Raw genomic sequence first — 26,079 nt, 5'->3', positions numbered from 1 at the left:
TTAATTTAATATTTAACATATAATCAAATTTAGTATCAAAAATCCAAATTGATTGATTTATCTAATAAAACCAAAAAAAATGAACAATTTAATTAAAAGTAGCTGGTTCTATAGAAAAAGAACCAATATTATGCTAGGCACTTTGGCCTTGGGATCCACTGGTTATTTAGTATTAAGATACAAGCAGGATTAAAAATTTGATCACCCAGTAGTGAAAGAAATCATCCGTTTAATGGAAAGAAATCAACAAGTTGTAGAATTAATAGGTTATCCTTTGGATACTAAAATAGGTTTACGTAGTGTTTTTGATATCTAAAATGATATTACAAATTTATATTTTGTTGTAATGGGACCTAAGGGTACTCTTTTGGTTGATGCTTAAGCTTCAAGCAAATCTCTTAAAGAAATTAAGGAAAAGGAAGATGAGAAGAAGAAATTCTATCTACCAGATAAGGAAGTATATGAAAAGCTAAAAGAATTAAAAGGGAACGAAGAAAAATTGAAAGAAATTAAAGTTAATGATGATGATAAATTCTGGAAGTTAGAATCAGTATTTGCCGATTTAGCAGGATAGTACCGTATAGCAATCTAATAAAATGAAGAAGAAAAAATATTAAGAGAAAAAAATTAATCTAGCTTTGGCAAGGATACTCTTCAAAAGAATAACCAAAATTAGTTTGTTCAAAATGTAATCACTCCTAGAAGCACCTATTAAGATTTATGGGCTGAGCACAAATATAGAAACTTTAAAGAAAATATTGACTCAAGCACTTTATCAGAAACCGAATAAGAAGAGAGAAGAAGATTCCGTTTGAACCAGTTGTACTAAAAGATAGGCTATATCCGTATTTGGATGTTTGGTATACTTATATTTGGTGGTATGGGAACATATATTTATCTCATGAAGAATAAGCGTAAATCAATTTTGAACAGCTAAATTCATTAATAATCAATGAATTTAATTAAGAAGTCTTCGATAGCTAAAAATCTTTTTGGAGCTACAATCAAGTAATTAATTCCACAAATTTAACAAGAAAAAAAAGATTTGATTTTATTAAAACTTTAAAATAAATAATAAATGGAGATGAATATTTTAAAATTTAAATTAATATTAATAAAAAATAAATTAATTTTAATGGAATTTAATTAAATATTATTTTTTAATTTTAAGGTTTACAAGCAGTGTCAGAGGTGCTCAGATAGATAAAGATGCTGAATTTGATATGGATATTATTGGTGATAAGTTTAATGGTATTGCTAAAATAAAGGGAACTTAGAATGACAATGGTACATGGAATATAAATGAAATTGTAGTTGAATAGAAAAGTGATGATGGTAAAATTTTACAAAAAAAGAAATTAATATGAAAGAGCTAAGCAAATCAACTCAAATTTAAGTTTTTTAGTTTATTCATAGATAGATTGTATATAGTGTATTTTATCTAAAAAATTAATTTAAAGAGGTTATTTATTTATACATTTCAATTAATCCAGTAAATATTTAGAAAAATATATTATTGAAATAAATAAATAAAAAATTATTTTAATTTTAAAAAGTTGTTTTAATATTTCAATTAAAGCTTTTTAAATTGATGATAGTAAAAAAAAGGAATTAATATAGAAACCAAACAATCAACTAAACAGCTAGTTATTTTAGTTATTCATAGATTACATATAATTTATTTTAACTAATAAATTAATTTAAAGAAATATATTTATTTAGTGTTAAATTTCAATTTATTCTGTAAATTTTTAGAAATATAAATGGATGAAAGTAAAAAATTATTTTAATTTAATAAAGCTATATTAAGTTTTTAAAGTTTTAAGAAATACAAAAATAATTTGGTAACGAAACATGTTAAAAGAAAGAAAAAAATCAAATTAAAAAAAGTTAATAACAAAAAAAATTATATGTAATGATTTAGTAAGTAAGCATACAATTAAAAATTTAATATTAATGCATTTGAAATGATAATAGTAAAATTAATTTTACAAAAAATAAATTAATTTGAAAAAATTAATTAAGTATATCAACAAGTTTAACAATAGCCTCATTTTGGTTTATTCTTAGATTTTAAAAATTAACAAATAAATTTAAAGATGTTTATTTAGTTATTTATTGATAAATTTCAATTAGTTATGTAAATTTTTAGAAAAATAAGCCAATTAATTTAAAAAATAATTTAGTTTTTTAGTAATTAATTATGTACAACAATAATTCAGTAATGATTCAGGTAAAAGAAGGAAGAAAGAAAGAAATTAAATGTGAATAAATTCTGCAAGTTCATAGAAAAAAAAAATTATATGTAATGATCTAAGTAAAATATGCAAAAACACAAAATTTAAAATGTAATATTAAAGCTATATATATTTTATTTAATTACTAATCAAAATCTTAGAAAATTTACACATAATTTTTTCTTTTATTGACGCAAAATTTTAATTTTTATATCTTCTCTTCGCAAGCATTATAAATAGGTTGGTATTTTTTATTCCTAAACACCATTTTTTCTAATTGAAATTATTTAGTTCTTGAAATTTACTCTTAAATAGTTTTGGTTGTTTCAGTTGTAGCAAGTTATTTTCTGATTATTAATTCTATGTTAAAATTAATTAACATAAAAGTATTTCATAATTAGTTAAACCTCTTTTTGAAACTGGATTATTAATCTGATTAAATTAAACTGCCGATTTTTGTGTCACAAATCATCTAAATAATAATGAGTAAGTATTATTTTATTATTTTGGTTTACTATCAAAATTTTAATTTTTAAATTATGCTGAAATTGTTGATTGATTAATTGATTGATTGATTGCATTATTAATTAATTAATTAAATATTTATAAGACATGAGAAGGGAGATAATTAAAATTTAAAACTCTGCAATCAAAAAACTATGAAATTGTTCTATGTATCACTAGTTGAATAATAGTCATTTTACCTGAGGAATGAATGACTTTAAGACTCTTAATTCTTTTTTTACTTGTATTTTGCAAGTATTACTTTATATTACTATTAGAAGTAGTCTTTGTCTTGCATGATTTGAGCCAATTTTACTTTTGATTCGGCTGCTATCTTTTCAGCTATTTTCAACTCTTCTTTTAAGTAACTGCTGTCTTCTTCGTATTGAAGCTTATAAGTTACCATGTGAGTTTCTATTTTGTAAATGTGAGTTTTTAAACTTTCTATTTCACATTTGAGGGAAGATTCTTTTTCCTTGTTTACATTGATATTATCAGCCAAGGATTTTCTGCATTCTTGCATTTACTTGTAAGCAGTTTTTAACTCGTTTTATAATTTCATAATTTCATTTTCATAACTTTCTGAGGCTGCTTACAACTTTTCATTAACATTTTTAAGGTGATCGATTTCTTGTTTGAGGGGAGCAATTAGTTATATGTTATTTTCTTTATCTTAGATGTTAGAATTTGCTTAATGGGTCTATTGAGCTAAAGGCTAAAGCTTGATACAATTCTTTTGAGAGGGCTTTTGAGGGAGAGATTGATTTAAGGCATGGAAATTAACAAATTTATTATTATTGACACTAGTAGTTATATCTCTTAGCAAAGGTTATTCCTATCTCAAAGAAAAATCACACTCAGGTGTTTTCATGTAGTCGCTTGATTTTCTTCTTTGATTTGATCTACTCTCTTAAGTCTAATTATCTAATTGTTGGAGGAAATCATTTTCTTCATCTGAATCTAAATTTTCTTAAGAAGAATTATTCTCAGCTTAATTGCTATCTTCAGAGTTTTTACGGAAAGCGATATAAGTAGGTTATTGTTTTTAGGAAGATCTTTTTTTACTGCTTATTTGAGGAGAGTCGAAACATGAGCTGAACTCATCATAACCAATATCGCTCTTAAGACATGATTAGCGGTTTTTATAACCTGCCTTTTAATCATTCAATTCCTAAAGTAAATTCTTTTTTTCTTCATTGAAGTGCTATTGCTAGATAGACAAATCTCTTTCGTAATTCACTGTTGCTTCTTCATATTTAATCTATAGACTTTCATAATCTGTCTACATTTTCTACAAGTTATCATTTAGATTTTCTATTTATTCATTTAATCTTTTGTTTTCTGTTTCAAAATTTATGAAATTCTTGAGAAGTTCATTGTTTCTACGTGAGAGTTTCTCAATTTGTTCTTGCTTTTACTCTATTTCTTTACGAGAATTTTTTTCTAATGTTGACAATTCCTTCTCAAGTTGTGATATTTTTTCTTTAAATGTTTTAGATTGAGCCAGAGAAGACTTGAGACTATTTATTTCTTCTACGTATTAGCTTAATTACTCTTTATTATTAGAAATTACCTTCTATTAATCAGAAATAGTTTTATCGCACATCTTGAGACGCTCTTCAGTGATTTTAATTTATTGAATTAAATTATTTTCAACGTCTTTAGCAGAATCTAAATTTTATTAGAAGCGTTAAATTACTCTCTCATTGATCTCAGTTTCAATATTGAGAATGCGCTCTTCAAATAATCTCTATTCGAATTCAATTTTATGTTGTAATTCCTGAATAGTTCTTTCATAATTTTCAATAGATGATTCATGCATTCTTTACCATTCTTCTTTTTCTTGAATCATTTAATCTAATTTCAATGAAACTCCATCAATGTCATCTTTATAAAATATTTATTCCTTTAACTCCATAATAATTTTTTCTTTTTCCATGATAGCATCAATTGAAGCTTCCTTGATTTTTTCGATGTGTTAAATTAAATCCTCTTTTTCCTGCTTAAGGTCTAAAATAGCTCTGATCAAATCTTTCTTTATTTTTAGTTAAAATAATTATAAAAAACATTCCATATTGAGATTAAATTGTTATCCGTTAATAAATAGAAAAAACACGACAAAATTAAAATCATTCAAATTTAAAATAAATCTTTCCAAATTAAAGTTAAATAAATATAAATGTATTAAACTGAACGAATAAATCAAAACCTTCTTTCAAATAATAAATTTTAACTAAATTAAAATGTTTTTTACATTGTCAAACTCGCACTATCCTTCATTGTCTCCATTTTAAACTACCTAGTTGCTTTCATCAAAGCATTAGACGTTTCTGCAGTTGTCATGTTAATTAGGAGAAATATATTTTTTAAGAGATGAACTGTTTTAATTACGTTCATGTCTGCCATAAGGAGATCCAAAAGCCTTACTATTACTTACTTAATCTTTAAGCTATCTAATTTATTTATTTAGCTGATGTTCTTTTTATCTTTGTTCTACAATTAAATTTTCATGTTCAGTAAGTTTATTTTGTAGATCGAAATTCATTTATTTAATATGTTCATAATCACTTTGTTCACGAATATTTTTCTTTAACTCATCTTCTAATTCTGTTGCTCTTCTTTACTCATTTTTGAGCTCATTTTCCAGCTAAATTAAAATAAAGTTATCTCAATATAAAAATGATTTACAATAAAAATACAAACCTCAATAACTCTCTTTTTGTTGTTCAATTCAATTAAACGTATTCTTTTTTCTAAATCATCTATGATATTTTATTACTAAAATACGACATCATGAAGCTTTTTAAAACATTTAAAAGAACTTAATTAAAGAATTCAAACAAACATTCCAAAATAATAATCTTACATTATTACCTTCAGTCTACTATTCCATCTTTTAGCAGTTCAATACAAAGTTTAATACAAATTTTGTATATTCTTTACTATTTTATATTTGTGTTGTGCGCTGAGCTTTTATTTATCTGTAATATTTTTTTATTTTAATTTGATTTGATTTGTTTAGTATCTATACTGTCTATGTATCTATCTATCTAAATCCGCAATTTTCTCTTTAATTTGCAATACAGAGGAAATTTAAAAAAATTAAAAAATCAACCTATTAATTAAAAGCTTTTCTTTGAAAATCTAACGACTAATAAATTTCATATGTATCATTTTATTCTTCTTAAAAGCTTGAAAAAAATTTCATATCATCACTTAATAATTAACAAATAAAATGAAGACAGTCTATTTATTCTTTTAACAACTTTTATTTAACTCTTAAAGTTTCTTAAGAAAAATGAAATTAAAAAAATTCTATCTAAAAATCTTCATAAAAAAATGAACATGAAATAACTCGTTTTGATGTAAAAACTTTAAAGTTGGTAAAATAACTATAAAAAGTAAATTTAATAATAATGAGTGATGAAAACAATAAATAGATTTAATATAAAAATATAAATTAATTATTTAATGATTTTAATAATATTGCTGAACTCATATTAAAATGGTTAATTTTTCTCTTCAATTTTCTTTCTTTTTTTCTATTTTTTCAAAGTAAATCCTATGAACTCTGTTCATTATTTTTTTAGTTTTAAGGGAAATATAGCTACTTTGAATATCATTAAATTCTTAACTTAAAAGATCATTCATCTAGTATTTCACCATAGCATCCCTGCTTTCGTTTTCTAATATCCGAATTGAGAAAATTATCTAATTGTTGTATTTCTGATTAGTTTTTTATTTTGAAAAATGTTCATCTATTTTATCAATTATAGATTTGTAAAGAGAACCATAAAAACCACTTTTAATAAGTCTCATTTTAATTTCTTTTCTTTTTTGAGGCCAAACACTCTCTTTTAAAATTAAAATAAATATTTTTATTAAAATTTAAAAAATTTAGTTAAATTTGTTAAGTAATCAAAAAATATTCATTTGCTTAATTACTTATTTTTTCGACTTCTTCATCTACGTTGCAATCTAAAAATCTATTTTAAGTTTCATTGGAAAACAAATTATGATCTATAGCCATTTAAGTAAACCTTAGCAGAGAAATATATTTTTTATTTCTTATATATGAAATATAGTCGCTCTCCCTTTAAAATAGCTCTAAACCAGCCAAGTTATCCATTAAATGTATTTCGTTTTCAACATTTTTAAATATTAAAATGAATTGATCATAGTCTAGCAAACCATTATTTTGAATATCTAGACTATTAAATAAATCATAATATCTTTTTGTTAGCCCTAGTTTTATTTCTTCATATAGATCTATTATATAAATTATGCATTAATCGAAATTCAGCAAGATCTTGGACTAGTTATTTATGTTAACTTTTTCTCTTTGAGAAAATAAATACTTTTGAGCCTTGTTAAGCTTATCTCTTTATAATATTTTCCCAAAAACTTACTCTACATAATCTTAAATAATTTTAGGACCTTTTTTTAAATATTAAATAAATTTCATTTTGGAAATAAACAAAATAAAGTTTTTAAAAAATTAATTTTTTAGGTTTGTAAAAAATAAGCAATTTTAATTTGTTTTAAAGATCAAATAATTAATGATATTATGAATGAAATTTGATGATTTTTCTATCAAGTATGGAATTACTCCTACATCCTCAAATGAAATAAAACTATTATCGTAATAGGATTTGCAATTAAAATATGAGTTTAAAATTATAATCTTTGTATACTTATCCAGTTTTAGTCTTCTACACTTGACACGATACCAAGCCCGTTTTATCCAGTTTCATCTAGTTGTGAGACTGTGTCTATGAAAAATTAGTAACTCATCCTATCATATTCTGCAGTTAAAAATTTAGTAATGAGTTTAATTCTGGAATTTTGATCTTAGTAATAGAAGCAACTTTTAATGTATTTACTGTACTTGCTTATAGTCATTGAGTTTTGACCTGTAATTGAATAAATGACAATGTTAATTTTATAAAATTTATAAAATTTAAGAATTACCGAAAGTGTTAACTAGTGAATCGTATAAAAAAATATGGAAAGGGTTTATATTTTTCTAATTTTAGCTGAGATTTTAGTAGGATTTAAATAGCTCTACTAATGATTGAGAAGTAAGTTTTAGTATAAGATTTAATTGCATAATGTCCTTTGCTTTTTTTATTTTTTAAATGTCCTTTTGCTATTTTTCAAGCAATTCTGTTGCAATTTAAGCATTTTTAGAATCACTTATATACAATCTGAGTCTTTATATTAATAAATTAATAAATAAAAATTTAATTAAAATAAATTTATAAGCTTACTTTGTGATTAGTGAATTTATAGGTTTAAAGATTTTTTAATCCTCAAAAGTGAATTCTTCTCTGTATTTAAAGAACTAATCTTGAATATCTAGTTCTTCTCTGTTAGAATCTGAATCAGAAGTGTTTAGTATCTCTGTTATTTACTGAGTTTATAATTTGGGAACGAATTTCTACTTAGTAAAGCTAAATTTGCTAAATATACTTTAAGGTGATTTTTTCTCAATAGAATTCTATTTATTAGTATCGTCATCCTACATAAATAGACTATTGTTTAATTTATTATCAATACTATCATCCAAAGAATAGTCTTCAGTGATGTTGATTTGTTGTTATTGATCATCATCAGATATTATTTAATTGATACTAGTTTTGTTGTTACTTTTTGGAGTTTCTATCGATTTATCTTATTCTTCATTTAACTAAATATTTGTGTCTGACTTTGAAGTTAGTTTTATTGAGTCTTGATTGAACGGGTCATCACTTTTGATACTAAAATTATTTTTAACTACAACACAAGAGTTTCTGGCATGATTTTTACTAGATTTTATATTACTGAAAAAATCTCGTTCTTCTTCTTCTTCTTCTTCTTCTTCTTGTTATTACTCATCAGTATTTATTTATTTGAATAGTGACTCTTATTAAATATTTTAAAGTTAACTTTCTTGTTGTTAATTTAGTATTTTTTTCATGCTATTCATGCGCTCATAAGTATCAGTCCGCTTATAGAAAGGATCATTTTCAGAATCTAAAAGTCTGAAACTAATTTTAGGATCTTTGGTGATTGAGGTCTTCATTTCATTATTCCCAATTGATTTGTTAGATTCCATACCATCTTCTTCATTTATTTTTTCAGGTATCTCTTATTTTTGTGCTAATTCTTGTAATCTTCTTGTGTTTAGAGTATCGCTTAACACTTAATTTTCTTGTTCAGCTTAGTCTTTACCTGAGTTTTCAGTGTTTTATGATTATTGTTGGATTAAATTCTTTATAGAATCGTTCGAATTTTTAGATGATGAATGAGACAATTAGATCAACTCATCTTCTTTTGCATTTTCAAAGGTAGATTTTTTTTCTAAAGTTAAATTAAATGATCTTTGTTTTTAAATTTAAGAAATGATATTTTCCTCGCTTCCATCAGATTTTCTTTATTCTTTGAGCTTATTTATGATTAATAAATAATTAAAAATATCTCTATTAACTTTATAAAATAAATATCTACATTAAATTTATTTGTTTTATCAAAAATAGATTGCTTCTTTTTGACAGATTTTGGTAATCCTTTATCCTTCTCTTAATTTTCTTTAGACTAAAAATTAAAATAAAATGAATTTATTTTGTTTTAGAAAACATTTTATTTATTTTTACATATTATTTATTTTGCCTGTTTTGGGAGTTACCAAATGAGTTATCTTCTAAACGTTTGGATACACTCTTTTTCTTTAATTTCATGCTATCAATTGGAGCCATAGGTGAAGCAACATCTATTTAATTTAAAATTTGTAAGTAAAATTTAATTCTTTAAGCTAATTAATGCAACTTAGTTACTTATTTATTTTTATTGCTGAACTTAGTTATTGTTGACGGATTAAATTTTTTTTACTTATTCTAGCTTATTGTTGTATTGATTTTGAAGGGAATTACATTATTATGTTTTTTCATTTAATAGAATAAGAGAATCAAACTTATCTATTTATGCATCAATTAAATCAATTTTAATAGTATTTTTGATATCAAACAAGTTTTGTATGTTCTTAATTAAGCTAGCCAAAAAATTTTCAGAAGAGCTAAAAATTTTGCAGATAAATTCTGAAAGTATGTTGTAGTCTTTTTAAGTCATATCTTCTTTCAGGAAAGTCAGATTAATCATATTTTTTATTTCTTTTTTTACTCTTTTAAATTCTTATTCCACCATTAACTTTCCATAGTCATCTCTCTCTAAAATGTTAGTATCTATAAGTTTCAAGACTCTGTATTCTTTAATCAAATCAGTAAATTGTAATTATTCTATTTTGCTAAAATAGTGCTGCTCTTCAATCGTAAGAACCTAAGTTATTTTGTTATATTTTATGATTAAATTTATCCAAAAATTAATTTAAAAAAATGTTTTCTTGTTTTTTTATAAAAAACAAAGTTCTTAATTAAATTTTTTTAGTTGTAATTATCAATTCACAAATATTAAAAAGCAAAACGAATAACATTATAAATATTGTTAGCAAATTATATTATTAGATGGATTTAAATTAAAGCATTGACATTTTCTAATTTATTGTTCAAAAAAATAATATTTACCTTATTTTCATTTATGATGGTCCTTATATTAACTTGCTGTGCTTTACTTTCTGTAGTGCAAACTGTTTGAGTTGACTAATATTTCATTTGCTTTTATATATTTACATTTATGCATTTATCTTATTTTTCAACTAAATCACATGTGTCAGTTCCAAAAGACTATTTTTAACATAAGTCAGATGTATCAACTCCCTGCATTTTAGTAAAAATTAAATTAATATTCAATTAATAACTTATTTATTCATCAAATAAATTAATTACAATATTAGCCAATAAAACGTCTTCGAAATTGTATTCTTGAATTCTCTATAGCTAATTTTTTTCAAGCCCTGATTCCTTATTTTATGAAAAAAATTAAACTGTTTAATTAAATATTAGGAAATCTTACTTCTTGTTCTATTTCTTATGCAAGAATCAGCTGTTTATCTTAGTTCTGCTTGTGAATAATATAAGCCTCTTCCAGTTTCTTTTTTTCTTCCATGTAGAGAAATTAATATTGATTTTATAGCTCAATTTTAATTTTCTCAATTTCAAGCATAAATTTTGACTTTTAATAAAAATATCATCATTTTATTTGTATGAAAATATATTTAATTCAAGATTAAAAATTAGAAAAAAAAACTTTGATTTCTTCACCAAAAAATTCAATCTTTGATTAAAATTTTTTAATTTTTATGTTTTTTTCAATTTAGTTTTAAAATCCTTTTTTTATTACTTTTTATTTTTTTTATACAAAAATATTCACTGTCTTAAGAAAAAAATATATTTCCTAATCATAAGAAATAATTATTGAAGAATATTATAATTTGATAAATTAATTACATTTCCAGCTGAAGTTGCTTAGGTATAATCATCGTCTGAACTCGCAGCTGCTTGTCTGATTTAATCTTGCAAAATATATTCTTCTTACTGCATTTTCAGGTATGTGATTTCTTTGAGTGCTTCATCATAAAGATTTATTTGGGCATTAAAGTCATCTTAAATAACTTAGAGAGCTTTTTCTGTCTTTTTCCATTTCTTACTCAAATACCTTTTAATTAAAATATCTACTTAGAAGCCATTTCACAAATAGAATAAATGACTAAATTACCTATTTTCTGCTTTTGCTTTTGTGATTTAATTATTCCTAAGCTCTAAAAGCTCATTTAATTTATCCTACTACTCTTGCATTTTTTTCAAATCTCTGATATAAACATTTTAAATGGACCTTTGCAAATTAATTTGCTCTAATTCTTTTTTTAAAAATTCTTTTTGGCTTTTTTCTATGAAATTTCTGACTATCGAAGAATATATATCCCATATTTTAGTAAGCATCTACCCTCTTTCGCTGCAGTCAAGACTGACTTATCTGTTAAAAAATTAAAAAATTAATAAATAATAATTAACAGATAAAAATTACCTTGCTATTTCTTTCATACATCCTGCATAAATAAGTTCAATTTCATCAAAGAATTCCTGATAATTCCAATATTTTTTTTCTTTTTCGAATACTTAATTTAGCATCTACTCCATCCATAAATTTAAAAGAAACATATCTTTTCTTTCTGTGCTTTTCTTTAAGTTCTTATTCTGGCTACTATGAGAAACAATGCTCTCTTTATTAAGGGTAGTAGTGATGCCTTTTATTTACTGCACAAAAAAGTCATCCACGTTGATATGTCTTTAGAATAAAAAAAGTAGTCTTTATTTAAATCTCAAGAAAAGAAAAATAAATTTTAATTAATAAGAAATTTAGGTAATTTAGCAGTAATTAATTTAACTGTTTAATCATCTAAATAAAGATAAACTAACTTGATTCAAATGTATTTTTTCAAGTATGCAAATTCAGAGTTAGTTAGAATTATTTATTGATTTATTTAATTTAAATTTTAAAGAGTTTACTTTTATTAATTAATTTTCCATTTTAATTCCTCAATATTTGGAGTGTATTGAGGCTCACTCTTTTATGGATTTGTGCCTAACAGCTACAAGTAAAAGTCCTACTTTGCTTAAGCTGAGCGAAGGTAGCAAACTTACTCTATCTAAGTAATATCTATTAGAGGACTTTTAGTAGTTAAAATAGAAGATTATTTGCCAAAAGGGTTATCTTTATTTTAGTCTGACTTTTTCCTTTGTTGCAGGTTAGAGATATTGCTAAAAGATTGCTTTAAAATTTTGTCTAAAGTTTTCTACTTTTATAATTAAATACTCTCATTAATCTGTTAGTGAGTTTATGACAGTGATTAATTAGTAGGACTTTGCTTAGTTTCATCAAATTAAGTATAGTTCGTTTGGTAAAACTTAAAAACATTATTCTTATTAGAATACAATTGATTTGAAGATTGAGTAGAATTCAAAAATGCTTCTTTCATAGTGAAGGATCCATTTTTTTAGATTTAATTTTGATTCAAGAAGAAATTTGCAGGAGAGATTGCTGATGAGCTATCATATTGACCTACACCATCAGCACTTGAAACTGTCATGATCGAATTCGAGGAGTTATTTATCTTGGTAAACTTATTCTTCTATAGCTAATTATATTCCATCTTCTCCTGGTACATTTACTGCACTTACTTATTTTGTTTATTAAAAAAGGAAGGACCTGGAGCTTAAAATTCATTATGTACACTATTTCTTTTATTCTACTTTTTTGAATTCTGTTGAAAAAATGTTTACTAGCTTGTGTAATGATTAAGTGTATTCTTTTTAATGTATTCGCCTAATCTAAACGAATTAGGCTATGTATACAGCTTTTCCTAGTCTGGTAAACTAGGCAGTTTAACTGGTTCATTAATATTCTACATATTTATATAAGTGCAAGCACTTTTTGATTTTAATTATATTTTAATTCAGTTTATAAACTGAAATTTTAATCTTTTAAAATAATAGTTGAATAAACAAAATTTGTATGCATTTTTAGATTTATAATTATCTATTTTCAAAGGAATTTTATTTAAATGTAGCTAACTAGCTCATTAAGTAAGAACTATAAAACTGAAAAAAAAAAAAGTTAAGTAGAAATTTATTCTTTTAAAATAAATAGTATCTTCACTTAATCACACAGCTTAATTGATAAAATTCATAATAAAACTTATTAATCTTAAATTGTCAAAAATTACTGTTAAAAATTAATTTAAAAAAAAAAATAAATTTTTATAAAATGATTTTAGAATATTGCATGAACAAATTGAAGCAATTAAAAATTAGTGTTTTTTTTATATAGTTTTTTATTAATATTTAACATTGCTGCGAAATGTATTGCTAAGAGTAAAACAAATAAACAAATTTAATCAACTAGTGATTTTAATAACACTTTCTTTGTAAATTAATTGAAGATACTAAAAATTGAATATAGTTATTTAGAAATTGTCAGGTATTTATAATTTATGGATGGATTAGATTAAAATTAAGGAGCGCCTTTGACTCAATAGGAAGAAGAAGAATAAAACTTCATCAAGAGTATTATTTATGGAAATCAAGTGAAAAATAGTTATGGCACTTTTAGAGCATTTTGCAGCGCGATATCTCAAAAAGGTATTTATTATTTTATATTAATTGTAATTATTTTTATTCAAATTATTTTGAATTACCTCATTTTTATTAACAAATAGAGCAGATAGAAAAAATAATATATTACCTTAAAGAGAAAGAAAATTTCAAAAAATATAACAAAATTGTATATGCTTTCAGGCTTTATGTCACGCCTACATTTTTTGTTACGTAAGACGTTCCAAAATTAGAGGTAATCTCAATTTAAAATATATAAGAATGTAATCATATTTCAATTAACAATCAATAAGAATTTGCATTAAAAAATTCGTATATTTTCAGGGTTTTAGAAAATTTTATTATTAAATAAGCCAAAATTTGTTGAAGGATATCAAGAGGATCCTACTATTGAAGGAAGTGGCGAAAAGCTTATGCATCTTTTATAAAAATTTAGTAAAATGAATTACAATATAGCTGTTGATTTAATATATATTACTAATCAAATTAATACTGTTTCACAAAAAAATAATATCAATAATTAACTATTTATAAATAAATTTTAGATGTAGAAAATGTTCTTATAATAGTGGGAATAGAATAATATAATCCATTAAATAAATTTGAGGCTACTCATTTCAGGATTATTGTTGAAAGAGCTAAGGTTATTAAAATTTCTATTAGCTTTTAAGGAAAATACCTTTCAACATAATAATAGTAATTGATCCATTTAATAAATAGGACCTTCTTAATAATTTGTATTCGAGAGTCGTGTAATCAGAAATAGAGAACATAAGTGAAAACACAAATTTTCTCCCAGAGAGTTCATCTATGCAGATTAAGAGATAAGTTAAGCTTAAAAAGCAAATATATCACTTACCATAGCTACAATAAGAACCGAAATTTGCTAGGCCGTAAGATCGTTAAAATAATAGGCCAAATCATATATTTTACAATTCTAAGCCAACATTCTTAAAGCATAAAAGTGATTAAATATCACAGGAAGTAATAGAAAGAAGGAAAGAAATAAAAATTTTAGGTAAAATACAAATTCTATTTATTTTATATCTAATTAATCAATTTTCCACAGGCGATAAGCTAAAGTAATAAGCATATTAGTTAGAAAAGATATTATCTTCTATAGATGCAAGAGATTATCTACAACTTAGATTTGCTATTTAATATGACTAGAATAAACTTACTGAAAAGCTCCTAAATATATTTATGATAATTGCAGATGTTTAATCAAGGTAGATTCAAATTAAATTATAATTGTTGAATTTTGTTTATAAATGAATAATTTAAATTATCAAAAACAATTAGAGAGCAATTAGCATATGAGTATGATCTAAAAAGCGGTTTGGAAGGTTTAACAGTTAACAATTTAAATGAATAAAAAATAAAAATTATAAATGAAATGATAAGAGGAGATAAAAGACTTACTCTGGACTCTGTCAGCAAATAGAATGAAGCACTTGGACCTTTATTTGGTTTTATTTAAGTTTTAATGAGAAGCTATGAGAATGGAAAAACATTAAGAAAGCTTTAAGAAACAGAGAAACAATTTTAGCTTTTCTAATAATATTAAAAGTCAATGTCTTAAGGAATGATTCCTGATATTTATAATTAAAGTTAGTCTAACACTGCAAAAAATGTTAGTAACTCTTAAACTCTTTTCAATTAAAATCATCAAAGCAACCAAATACATAACAACATAGCACTCCAAGAAAATTATTACGTCGAATCATCTTAAAAAATCCCAGAATATTAAAGTAATTATTTTAAATATTTTATTTATGATATATTACAAATTAAATTATTTTTACAAATCTAGATGAAAGCCTTATCCAAAGTGGAGAACTTTAAATTAAACCTAATAAAATATACATAAATTAACCATCTAAAATAAAAAAGAATAGTCAAGTGTTTAACTGACTATCTAAATCTATTTAAAAGTACTTTAAATATTATCAAAAAACTATCTTTGTTTTTAATTCTTATGGAATTTATTCAAATAAAAAATTCTAAATTATTTTTACTAACTTTTGATTTTCTTTTAGTTTATGTCCAGCCAACTAAATTTTTTTTAAATTGAAATTCTCTCAGACTCCTCATCTAATTAATAATTTTCTCTGTAATATTTACAAAATAAAAGTTAGAGACAAAAATATTATTTGAATAAATAATAAAATAATTATAAGAAATAACAATAAAAAATTTTTGATTACTTTTGGATTGGCCAAAAGAGAATATGAAACCGTCCATTTTCTGTTCTCACCTCGAAACCCCTCAACGAGAGAGTTGAGGGGTTTCGAGGTGAGAACAGAAAATGGACGGTTTCATATTCTCTGCCAAAATCTGCTCTAATTTTTTAATTAGATATAGAAAAACAAATTAAGTTAAATCTTAAAATTATTTCTCTAATATTGTAAACTATTTAAATTTTATATATTAAAGCAATAATTTAAGTAATAAAATAAATTTGCTACATATAAATTATTTTTTAATCAGCTTGTGTAGCAAGGTTTTAATTAATAATACATCATAAAAAGATCTCTGGATATTTCAAACTTAATTCTTAATGAAAGTAGTTTATATGGATCACATATGTTTGCATTTAGCTTTTTAAGTCTAGGTATTTATATAATAATCTTTATATATTATGCATAAAATGAAATTTAATCATAATGAATTATAACTCTAATTAGTATAGATTATCTTTTTATTGAAAGTAAATCAATTTATCTTGAATTTTGTTAATTTAATATTAATATTCAAGCAAGAAATCTAAATATGAAATGATTAAATCGTTTTTTACTCACTGATATGATAAATAACTACATTTAAATCAGAAAAAATGTAAGTAAAATTGTTTTTTAAATATAAAATTTACATGTCATTTTAAAAATTAAATAGTAATTGTTATTAAACAAAAGGCCTTGTTTTATTTTACGGATATAATAATACTTATGCAAATTATTTAGGATAACAGAAATAAAATAATTCAAAAGTAAACATATTTAGGTTTATTTTTAGCATACTCAATAACTATTGGGATAAACTTATTTCCTTCAGGAATTGGGAGTTGACCCAAAAGAATTTTATTCAAGACAGGAGTTTCTAAAACAAGCACATCTTTATTAAATTGAACTAATTCATCCTTAGAAAAGTTTTTTAATTTGTCTTTAGCAAAAGTTCCAAGTAACAAATCCAACTCTCTCATACCCATGTTACTAGCCCTATTATTTTTATTTAAAGTAAAGTAGGATTATTGTTTTATTAACATATAATCACAGTTATCTTTCAAAAAAAGTCATAATTTATTTAGGCACTTAAAAATAATAAATTTGAGAGTTAATAAATTAAGCTATAAATCGTAATAATACCTCCATGTAAGCTACTTTTTAAGGTTTTCAACGTCGTTTTCAATAGTGAATTAATTAGCATATGTAGTTTGAGCAGATTAACAAAAGGCTCTTCTAATAACTCTAGCTAACATGTTTTTTAAATGCTTCTATATTATTTTTGTATTCTACTTAATAATTTTTATAATTATCTTAATTAAAATCTACTCAAATTTCTGATTTTTATAATTTAATTTTTTTATAATTAAAAAGAAATTGCATCGAAAAAGTGTTACAATAGATCTTTGCAGATTTTCGGATAAAGAAATTTCTTTAAGTAAACAAGATCAAACAGTAGTTAAATCTAATTTTAATTAAATTAATTATTTTATAATCATTTTAAAAAGTATTAATTAAAATAAATTAAATTTCATTTTTTAAGTATTTTTTGATATTCTTTTAATCAAATTATTGAATAAAAATTAAAAATTTTAAATAAATAAATAATTTAGACAATAATTATATAAATATAAAAATTAGTTTAACAATTTAAAAGATCAAATTAATTTAAAAAATTTTTTTTGAAGACAAAAAAAGGTTTAAATAAAATTAATTTCAAATACAAAAAAGGTCAAATAAAATAATTTAAATTATGTAAAATTAATATGGGTATTGAGCAATTTAATTAAATGAAAATTAATGATTAGATTGAAAAAAACTTCTAAAGTTCTGTAGAATTTGTCAAAATCAATAATTTCTGATTAAATCTTTTAACTCTATTCTTATTCGGTATAGAACTGATATTTAACTCGTCTATCATAATAAACAGATTTATTTTACTATATTTGAAAATTGATTAAAATCAAAAAAAAAAAAAATTTGTTTAAACAAATTTTTACAAAAGAAGTATTGCTATTTAAAATATTAAGATTTTAGAATATAAAAATGTAGTTCGATAAATAGTTTGATGGATTCAAAGGTGATAAACAGGCCTTTTTGAATTAAAAAAAGAAGGAAAGAGAGTAGAAAAAAGAGTTAAAAGTTAAAATATAGTCATGCACAAAGATTTAGACTTACTGGAGATACAAAAAGAATGTTTCTATTGAGTTAAAAAAAAAATTAGATGACTTCACAAAAAAAATAAAAGATATCAAGATAGTCAAGTAAAAAATTAGCTAATAATAGCAATAAGAGCTTGCAAATAAAATTTTCTTAGTCTATCCAATATTTTTTGAAACAACTTTATTCATTCATCCTAGAAATGTTCTCTAATATAGTGAAATTCTTTTAGAAATAGTTAGTCTACTCATAGAAGCTTCAAAGCAATCTGTAATGAACTAGTTTGAGGGTAAAGAAAGCAAGTTCAGCTATGTAAGCTCCTTCAATATTTTTGCTTTAAAATATTAAAAATTACTAATAAATATTTAAAATAGATGAGTTTTGATATATTTAATTTTATTCATTTTATTTTAAAAGATCTACAGAATAGTTCTTCTTTGCTTGAGTCTTTTTTCATAACTTAAAGAAGAGAAGTAAAATGAAAAACAAAAAATAAATGAGTTCCTAATTGAGTTTTATAAGAATTGCAAGAAAGTTAGAAAAGAAGTTTTGGTTCCCACTAAATATTTGACAAAACTTCTAAAAATAGAAGACAATTTCTGTAGTTAGAAAGGAATAAGGAAATCTATAAAATATGCATGCTTTACCAAGCCTAATAAAGATATTGTGCTACAAAGTCTTCTCACATCGAATAGTTTTTAGAATCTTTTAAAAAATAATCAATCAAGAGCTTCAAGAATATTTAACATAATATCAGAGGAATAGTTAAATGTTAATGAGGTACAAATTATTTTGATTTAATAAAATAATTATTTTATACCTAATTCGTTTTGAATATAAAGAAAATAAAGCGGATTTATTAAATTCTTAATTAAATTAATGCATTTAAAATAATCTATTTGAAATTATTTTAATATAAAGTTTAGGATTAATCATTTGAGAAACAGAGTGAATAACTATATAAAAATTTGGTCTCTAATTGATATAGATAAAGAGCAGGAAAATGTGCTCTAAAATTTCTCAAATATATTTATGGGCAGCTTGTAAAATCTAGTTTTATAAACTAAAGACTTGATTCCCACTTCAAATTAAAATGAAATGGAAATCGAAGAAGAAAATAATGCTAATTTAATGATAAACGAAGAAATTGAAAAATATAAAAGCAAAACTAAATTTTATAAACAATTTTCTCTTGAATTAAGTAGCATTAATCTTTCTGTTTTTGCAGAAGATAAAACAATTAAGTTATTCTGCAATATGATAAACCATCTTAAATAAAGTAAAATTCATATTTAAAAATTGATAATAAATTTACATATAAATTTAAAAATTAGTCAAACCCTTTACACCTTAAGTTTTAGAAAAAATAAGTAATATATGTGGGTAATTTTTGATGATGAGTAAAATAAGAAATTCTTATTAGTTAGGTTTAAAAATAAAGCTTGCATAAAACTTCTAACTTCTTAAAACTCTCTATGGAGTTTTCACTCATTTAGTAATAATTTTGTTTTGATTATTTTTGTTAATTTAAATTTTTATTGAAATTGCGGAACAAAACAAAACAAAGTTAATATTCTAATTACTAATTAATATTATTTATTAAAAAAATCTAAAAGAATTTCGACATTGGCAAATTCAGACTCCATTCAAAGTTTTTGGGCAATGTGGTTGGATTATTTTGCATATTATTTAAGAAAAAATTGAATTTAATGGATGATGAGGAGTTCTTTGGTGTTTTAGGTAAAGGAAATGGAATTATAATGCTTGACGAGCAAATTATTCAAAATAATTTCAATTTGCAAGAGATGAAGCAAATAATAGATTTTTTCAATTTATTTGCATTTAAGCTTTTGTTTACTGAGGCTTAAGCTGATTACAGACCTTGTGAAAAGAAAGTGGTCACTCTCTTAAAATAGCTTTATTCAAGAGATTCTAGAAAAAAGTTTTATGATAACTGGATACTAGAAAGCGAAGAAAATTAAATCTTGCTCAACAATTTTAACTTTAAGAAAATAGATGAAGAAAATTCATATATGAGTCGTCTTTTGAATAGAATTCCTCATATTTTTACTTTCGAGAAAAGATATTAAATGATGAAAAAATTCATCACTGAAGATTAATCTGTTCAAGATAGAAATCCCTTTTAGTTTTATTAAATGTAGGACGAAGACGATGAAAATGGTTAGGCCAACGCCATCAATTCTAAAAATATTTTTATTTAAAGAGGCAAAGAATTAGATGATGCCTTTAGCAAATTCCATAATAAAAATATGAAAGCCCTTTACAAAATTTCATTTGTTGATGAGCATGGATTTATCGAATAAGGTATTGATGGAGGTGGTATTATTAAAGAATTTATCAACTCTGTAGTCAGGTAAATATTATAATTTCAACTTAATTCTTTTACATTTAATTTCATTTTAATTATTTAAGACAAGGATTTGATCCTACTTGCGGACTGTTCATCGAGACTGCAGAAAGAACTCTCATGCCAGCTCCAAATAACAAAAACAAATTAGCGTAATTCATTTAGATAGATTTTTTTTAAATTAGGGTCAATTTAATTTAAATTTAAAATTTGTCTTATTTTTAAAACTGTCTTATTATCTTATGATAATTCAATAAAAATTTACTCACTCATTCATTGAAATATTTTAATTATTTTTTAATTTGTATTTTATTTTAGGAGATACACTTTTCTTGGAAAGGTTGTTGGAAAAGCTATTTATGAGAATATTTTTATTGAACCAGTTTTTTCTAAAGTATTTTTAAATTAAATTCTTGAAAAACCAAGTACTCTTGAAGATCTCTAATATGTTGATAAGGAGCTTTATAAAATGTTGATGAATTTAAAGCACACTAAAGATAATGTTGAAGATTATGGCTTGACTTTTTCTATTGATGATATTTATAATGGAGCTGTTGAGCTCAAAGAAAATGGGTCACAAATAGCTGTAACAAAGTAAGATTTTCTTTTAAAGTTTGATAATATTTTTTTATGCAGAATTTTAAACTGAATTTATTAATCAACTTAAACAAAATATTTTATTCATACAAATAAATTTTGTTGTTTTTAAATTCTTTTTGTAAAAGTAACAAAAATGAGGAAAAAAAATAAAATATAAAATAGAAAAATTTATCAAAAAAAAGAATTGAATGTCTAAATTAACTTTAGAAATTTTAATTTACTCTACTTTATTCTTTTTGTGAGATAATTAAATTTCCAATTCTTTCGTAAAAATGCGAAATTAAGTTTTGTACGTTTTGCGTTGAAAATGTTTTGAAATTGAGACACTTTATGAAATTAAGTATAAGTTTTGGTTTAAATTAACTAATTTATAAAATATAGTGAAAACAAATTCGAGTATATTAGTTTATATGCATAATATAAACTAAATTCCATGAATGAACCTGAAGCCCATGCATTCAGAGAGGGATTCGCATCTGTAATTGACTAAGAATGGCTTTCGATGTTTAACCATGATGAACTCTAGCTTATTATTTCAGGCAAGTTCACTTGCTTTGATGTTTAAGATTTAAAAAAGCACACTCAATATAAGGGTAATAAAATACTTTTGAAAATTGTTGCAACTTCTAATTAGATTCATGAATTATCATTAAATTTATTTTTTTAATTAAAGGTTACAATCCAAACGACTTGACAATTATTTTCTTTTGGTAAACACTTGAATCATTTACAGATGAAGAAAAGGGTAAATTCCTTCATTTTGTAACAAGTTGTAGCCGTCCTCCAACTCTCGGTTTCAAGCAGTTGAATCCCCAATTTTGTATCTAGAAATCTATAGATGACAACAATCCTCAAAAACCAGAAAAATTGCCTACTAGTTCTACATGTATGAACATACTTAAACTGCCAAATTACGAAGATGGTAATAAACTGAAATTGAAGCTACTAGAAGCAATCTTTTCAGGTGCTGGGTTCGACTTGAGCTGATAGAATATTTTAATTTTATATAAAGATAACACACTAACTTAACATATAATTTATAATTGTCTTACTTTATAATAATTCAGTTTTAGTTAAAATATATTAATTCATCAACATAAATATCTATATACCTATCTGCTTGTTTGCTTTGCTTGCATAAATTCATTTTTTATTTATCCCTTATTCAATTGTTTAGATTGTAAAGGTGATGTATGTAAATAATTTAGATATTTGTCTCTTTTTTTCTTCTAATTGTTTAATTAAGATCACAAATCTTTGCTCTTAACATTACTTTTTTCCTATGAATAAATTAAATGGTGAAACGAATACCAGATATTTTGAGTAAAGGAAATACATAAATTTAAAAACAATCAAATTTGATTTATTTAAAGATTTAATGATTATTACAAAACTCTTTTTATTTCGCTAATGTGTAAAAGAGGATCAAACAAAGCTAATTAATATTAATAAATAACTTTTGAATTAAAATTTATGATAAAAATAATAATTCCCACAGATTTCATATCTATTCCTTATGATTTTTACACTTTTACCAAATTTATCATTACTTTTTCAAAACCTGCTTAACAAAAGTAAAGCTAGAATCTGTTTTCTAGGAAAAGATAATTGTGCTTATCAAAGAAGTCTAGCTAATTTTGTGAGTAGCAAAAATAGTATTAAATGGACTAATTATTCAGCCTATCAAATATATTAATTAAAAGGCTAGACTTTTATTTTTTTTTCAATAAATGTCTACTTTGTTTAGTAAATTTATTAATAGTACAAAATACGCATAATGCTTGGTTACTTGATTTTTAAAAAGTGAACATTTTGCATAAAATAGTCTTATGTGTTATTTAATAAAGATAGGATATTATTCTTGCTTAAAAATCTATTTTTATCAATAAATACCCTAATTATATTCTGCAGTTATAATTTAAGAATATCATTTGTTGTAAAATCTAATAGAATTATATATTTCGTCACATTCCAAATTACGGAATAAAGCTATTTAGATGTTGAAGCAATTACTTAAATCTAATTAAATTCGCTGATATTTTCTTAATGATTATTAAGATAATTTACTAAACTAATTAAGACTTTTAAAATAGCCGATATGGAATTAAGTTGGTCATTTCAGTATTTCAGATAGTAAAAGAATTAATTTTAAAAAGTGTCAATTGTAAGTGTTTTAAAAGAAAAAATTGATTAAGTGTAAATAAATTTGTTGCAATCAGGCTAATACCATTTAAAAGTGCTTCCTATATAAAAGAATATCTAAATATTTATTCATAGATTCAAAAAAATAATCAAAAACTTAACAAATTTTAAAGAAGAAATTCAGAACAGAGTAAATTCAAATTTTTGATTATCAGAGATATCAACTCTGTGCAACAACTTAAACAAAAAAATAACAGAATTTATATTACGCAATATTTGCTTCTACTTATGCTTGCTGTTTGAATCACAAATCAACTATATTAACTAAATTATGCAATTCCTCCAATAACTAACTACTTTAAATTTCAATAGATATGAGAATTAAAGATAAAAATTTAATGTTAATGAGCATACAAGCAACTAGCTATGAATAAAAATAATTGAATTTTACAGCAATCAATTGATATCAAGCCAAAATATTAATTTGCTATTTTCCTTTATAGACTGTCATCATACTATATATCTTGATTAAAGATTAGGTAAGGTATAGACAAAAAAAATCTTAAAAACCTTAATTCAATAAAAAAAATATTCATAATTTATTTTTAGTTAATATTAATCAATTGAATTAATTTGCAAATAACAAATAAACAAACAAACAAAAACAAATAATTAAAATAAATACATCAAATTACATACAACAAATCAAATTAAATGATAGGAGAAGGTATTTGTGTTTCATAGGGTCAAGTTCTTAAGCATTTGATGAATGATATCCCCAAAAGAGTAAAAAAAATATATAATTTGAAATTTATTGCTGCATTCCTTTGCTAAAATTTGAAGCAAAGGCAAAGCGAGCGATAATTTAATTCATAGATTTATTAACTTTAATTTGGTATAATCAGAATTTGGGCTTAGTAACTTTACATAGAGGATAGCTTGTCAATAAGAAAATTAGACATACCAATAGAAATGAACATGATGTGCACTACAAACTTGTTTCAGATAGTCCCTTAATTTACTTCAGATAAAGATCAAACTTTGAAGTTATTGCTGATTGTAATTTATTGATAGCTTTCTTTCTTTCTTACTTGCTTTGCTTCCTTATATTTTCTAACTAACTCTAAAAACAAACAAATTTCTCCAAAATATTAAACTAGGAATTTTTTTATTCATTGAGCGCAATAATTATCTATTCGCTTTATAATAAAAACAATTGAGTTTACATTAGTTTAGACAAGCAATTAATTATTATAATTATTATAAATTTCTTAGGTTTCACTTATATTAGAATCCAAATTGGAGTACCTATCAACTATGACGGTCCTAAAAAAACAAATGTTAACTTATACTTGAAGAGAAAAGACGTTGATTTGGTTGAAGAAATATATTCTTTTGATGTCTAGATTGAAGACAGTACTCAGTCATCTTGAGTTCTGCTATGAAATTCTTGCTTTTATTTATTTCTAATTGAATTCCTTACTGAAAATTTGCATAGCTAGCATTTTGATATTTAAATTGCTTATCCTTAATTAAATGAAAGGCTTAAAAATAAATAAATAAATAGATAAATAATAATAATAATTTTCATTTAAATATAAATACTCTGCTTTAACAAAATAATAATAACTTATCAAATTATAGTTTTAAAGATTTAATAAAAATATTGAAGAATAAATAAATAAATAAATAAATAAATATACTTACAATCAAACTAAAAATATATATAAATATTTATAAAAGTCAATATGCAAAATTAACTAATCAGTAGATAACTAAAAATAAAATTATAATAATCGCTAATTCTGTTATTCCAATTTATTTATAATTTAGCTAGTATCAATCTAATTTTATTCTTAGGTTATTGCCAGTTTTATTTACACTTCCTATCATAATGTTTATTCAAATTTTTAAAAAAAGTTTTGATTAAAATGAAATTTTATTTGTTTAAAAAATTAACAAAAAATTTTAAATAAATAGATGAAAACCTATCAAAAATCAGATAAATATGATTTAATATCAGTAATTGACTATAAATATATTCTTTTTTTAAATATATTTTTATTTCATTATTCAAAACAGAAATTATTTATTTCTAAAAAAATTTTACAGTAAATTATAAAGGAATTAAAAAATATTTTTTTTACTAACTTTATATAATTAATATCTTTAAAATCTTACATCTTTTCAAATAAATTGATCATAAAACCTAATTAATAAAAATCAAAATTACCTAAGTAAATGTTATTTTTTTACTAAATGAACAGAGAATCATTTAAAAATTTGTAAATAATGATTAAATCATTTGAAGATAAAAAATCAATAATTCCCAAAATTTATTAAGATTTATTTTAATTGGAGGTAATATAAAATAGAATTATGATGAGTTTTAAAAATAATTTAACGGTTTTTTATTAGAAAAGCCTTAAAAGAATTTAAAAAAAGCTGATTGAAATTCCAAAAAAATTTCATCTTGTTCAAAATGTCATTTATTAGGAGTAAATTATGAAAAATTTAGTGAAAAGATTATTAAAATATTTAAAATATATAAAAAAGAATAAGACAAAGGTGAACATTTTTATTACTATCTAAATAGCAATAGCCAGGCTAATTTACAAAAAGTTTTGTAGAACTCAAAAAATAATTTATTTTTAATAAGACAACAATATTCTACAAGAATGGTTTCAAAAATAGATTGTTTAAAAAAGATTCTTTTTTTTAAATATTGATTAAAAATGTTTCATAGTTTCAAAAATTATATAACCAAAAATGAAAAAATTAAATAAATAATCTTTAAGGAT

General features: G+C 23.0%; 8 protein-coding genes across 8 annotated transcripts; 5 read left to right on the top strand and 3 right to left on the bottom strand. All coding sequences in view use genetic code 6, as the record gives it.

Annotated features, from left to right (window-relative positions):
- Nucleotides 1-79: 79 nt before the first annotated feature.
- On the top strand, nt 80-1,367 carry TTHERM_00292030 (cytochrome oxidase complex assembly protein; the record flags this gene model as incomplete). Its single annotated transcript, XM_001018721.1, has 2 exons — nt 80-1,008; nt 1,172-1,367. 2 exons carry the CDS (start codon nt 80-82, stop codon nt 1,365-1,367), a joined length of 1,125 nt encoding a protein of 374 aa, XP_001018721.1.
- Nucleotides 1,368-2,886: 1,519 nt separating this feature from the next.
- TTHERM_00292020 (hypothetical protein) lies at nt 2,887-5,757 on the bottom strand (the record flags this gene model as incomplete). Its single annotated transcript, XM_001018720.2, has 4 exons — nt 5,608-5,757; nt 5,445-5,540; nt 4,996-5,388; nt 2,887-4,776 (listed from the first exon to the last, which is right to left on the bottom strand). The coding sequence occupies exons 1-4, from the start codon at nt 5,632-5,634 to the stop codon at nt 2,887-2,889; spliced, it is 2,406 nt and encodes an 801-aa protein (XP_001018720.1). The 5' UTR covers nt 5,635-5,757.
- Nucleotides 5,758-6,263: 506 nt separating this feature from the next.
- On the bottom strand, nt 6,264-13,083 carry TTHERM_00292010 (hypothetical protein; the record flags this gene model as incomplete). The annotated part of the gene is made up of 15 exons (XM_001018719.2): nt 6,264-6,595; nt 6,687-7,178; nt 7,436-7,654; nt 7,713-7,954; nt 8,012-9,168; nt 9,231-9,317; nt 9,377-9,492; nt 9,557-10,055; nt 10,301-10,492; nt 10,562-10,636; nt 10,689-10,847; nt 11,123-11,330; nt 11,391-11,648; nt 11,700-11,960; nt 12,182-13,083. 15 exons carry the CDS (start codon nt 13,081-13,083, stop codon nt 6,264-6,266), a joined length of 5,199 nt encoding a protein of 1,732 aa, XP_001018719.2.
- Nucleotides 13,084-13,665: 582 nt separating this feature from the next.
- TTHERM_00292000 (hypothetical protein) lies at nt 13,666-15,700 on the top strand (the record flags this gene model as incomplete). Its single annotated transcript, XM_001018718.2, has 8 exons — nt 13,666-13,813; nt 13,891-14,021; nt 14,140-14,221; nt 14,332-14,429; nt 14,507-14,804; nt 14,856-15,015; nt 15,089-15,537; nt 15,600-15,700. The coding sequence occupies 8 exons, from the start codon at nt 13,666-13,668 to the stop codon at nt 15,698-15,700; spliced, it is 1,467 nt and encodes a 488-aa protein (XP_001018718.2).
- Nucleotides 15,701-16,769: 1,069 nt separating this feature from the next.
- TTHERM_00290990 (flavinator of succinate dehydrogenase) lies at nt 16,770-17,264 on the bottom strand (the record flags this gene model as incomplete). The annotated part of the gene is made up of 2 exons (XM_001018716.1): nt 16,770-17,004; nt 17,152-17,264. The coding sequence occupies 2 exons, from the start codon at nt 17,262-17,264 to the stop codon at nt 16,770-16,772; spliced, it is 348 nt and encodes a 115-aa protein (XP_001018716.1).
- Nucleotides 17,265-18,054: 790 nt separating this feature from the next.
- On the top strand, nt 18,055-22,123 carry TTHERM_00290980 (HECT domain ubiquitin transferase; the record flags this gene model as incomplete). The annotated part of the gene is made up of 9 exons (XM_001018715.2): nt 18,055-18,480; nt 18,586-18,948; nt 19,090-19,447; nt 19,503-19,663; nt 19,785-20,542; nt 20,602-20,688; nt 20,855-21,130; nt 21,518-21,729; nt 21,810-22,123. 9 exons carry the CDS (start codon nt 18,055-18,057, stop codon nt 22,121-22,123), a joined length of 2,955 nt encoding a protein of 984 aa, XP_001018715.2.
- A 1,869-nt stretch (nt 22,124-23,992) lies between these two features.
- TTHERM_00290960 (transmembrane protein, putative) lies at nt 23,993-24,498 on the top strand (the record flags this gene model as incomplete). The annotated part of the gene is made up of 2 exons (XM_001018713.3): nt 23,993-24,064; nt 24,184-24,498. The coding sequence occupies 2 exons, from the start codon at nt 23,993-23,995 to the stop codon at nt 24,496-24,498; spliced, it is 387 nt and encodes a 128-aa protein (XP_001018713.2).
- A 178-nt stretch (nt 24,499-24,676) lies between these two features.
- Nucleotides 24,677-25,204, top strand: TTHERM_000290959 (transmembrane protein, putative; the record flags this gene model as incomplete). The annotated part of the gene is made up of 1 exon (XM_012798271.1): nt 24,677-25,204. The coding sequence occupies one exon, from the start codon at nt 24,677-24,679 to the stop codon at nt 25,202-25,204; it is 528 nt and encodes a 175-aa protein (XP_012653725.1).
- Between the last annotated feature and the right edge of the window lie 875 nt (nt 25,205-26,079).

This window comes from Tetrahymena thermophila (assembly GCF_000189635.1).
Source record: "Tetrahymena thermophila SB210 genomic scaffold scf_8254594, whole genome shotgun sequence".
Classification (NCBI taxonomy): Eukaryota; Ciliophora; class Oligohymenophorea; order Hymenostomatida; family Tetrahymenidae; genus Tetrahymena; species Tetrahymena thermophila.
The sequence above is the reverse complement of the archived record's forward strand: the minus strand, read 5'-3'. Positions and strand labels throughout refer to the sequence as shown.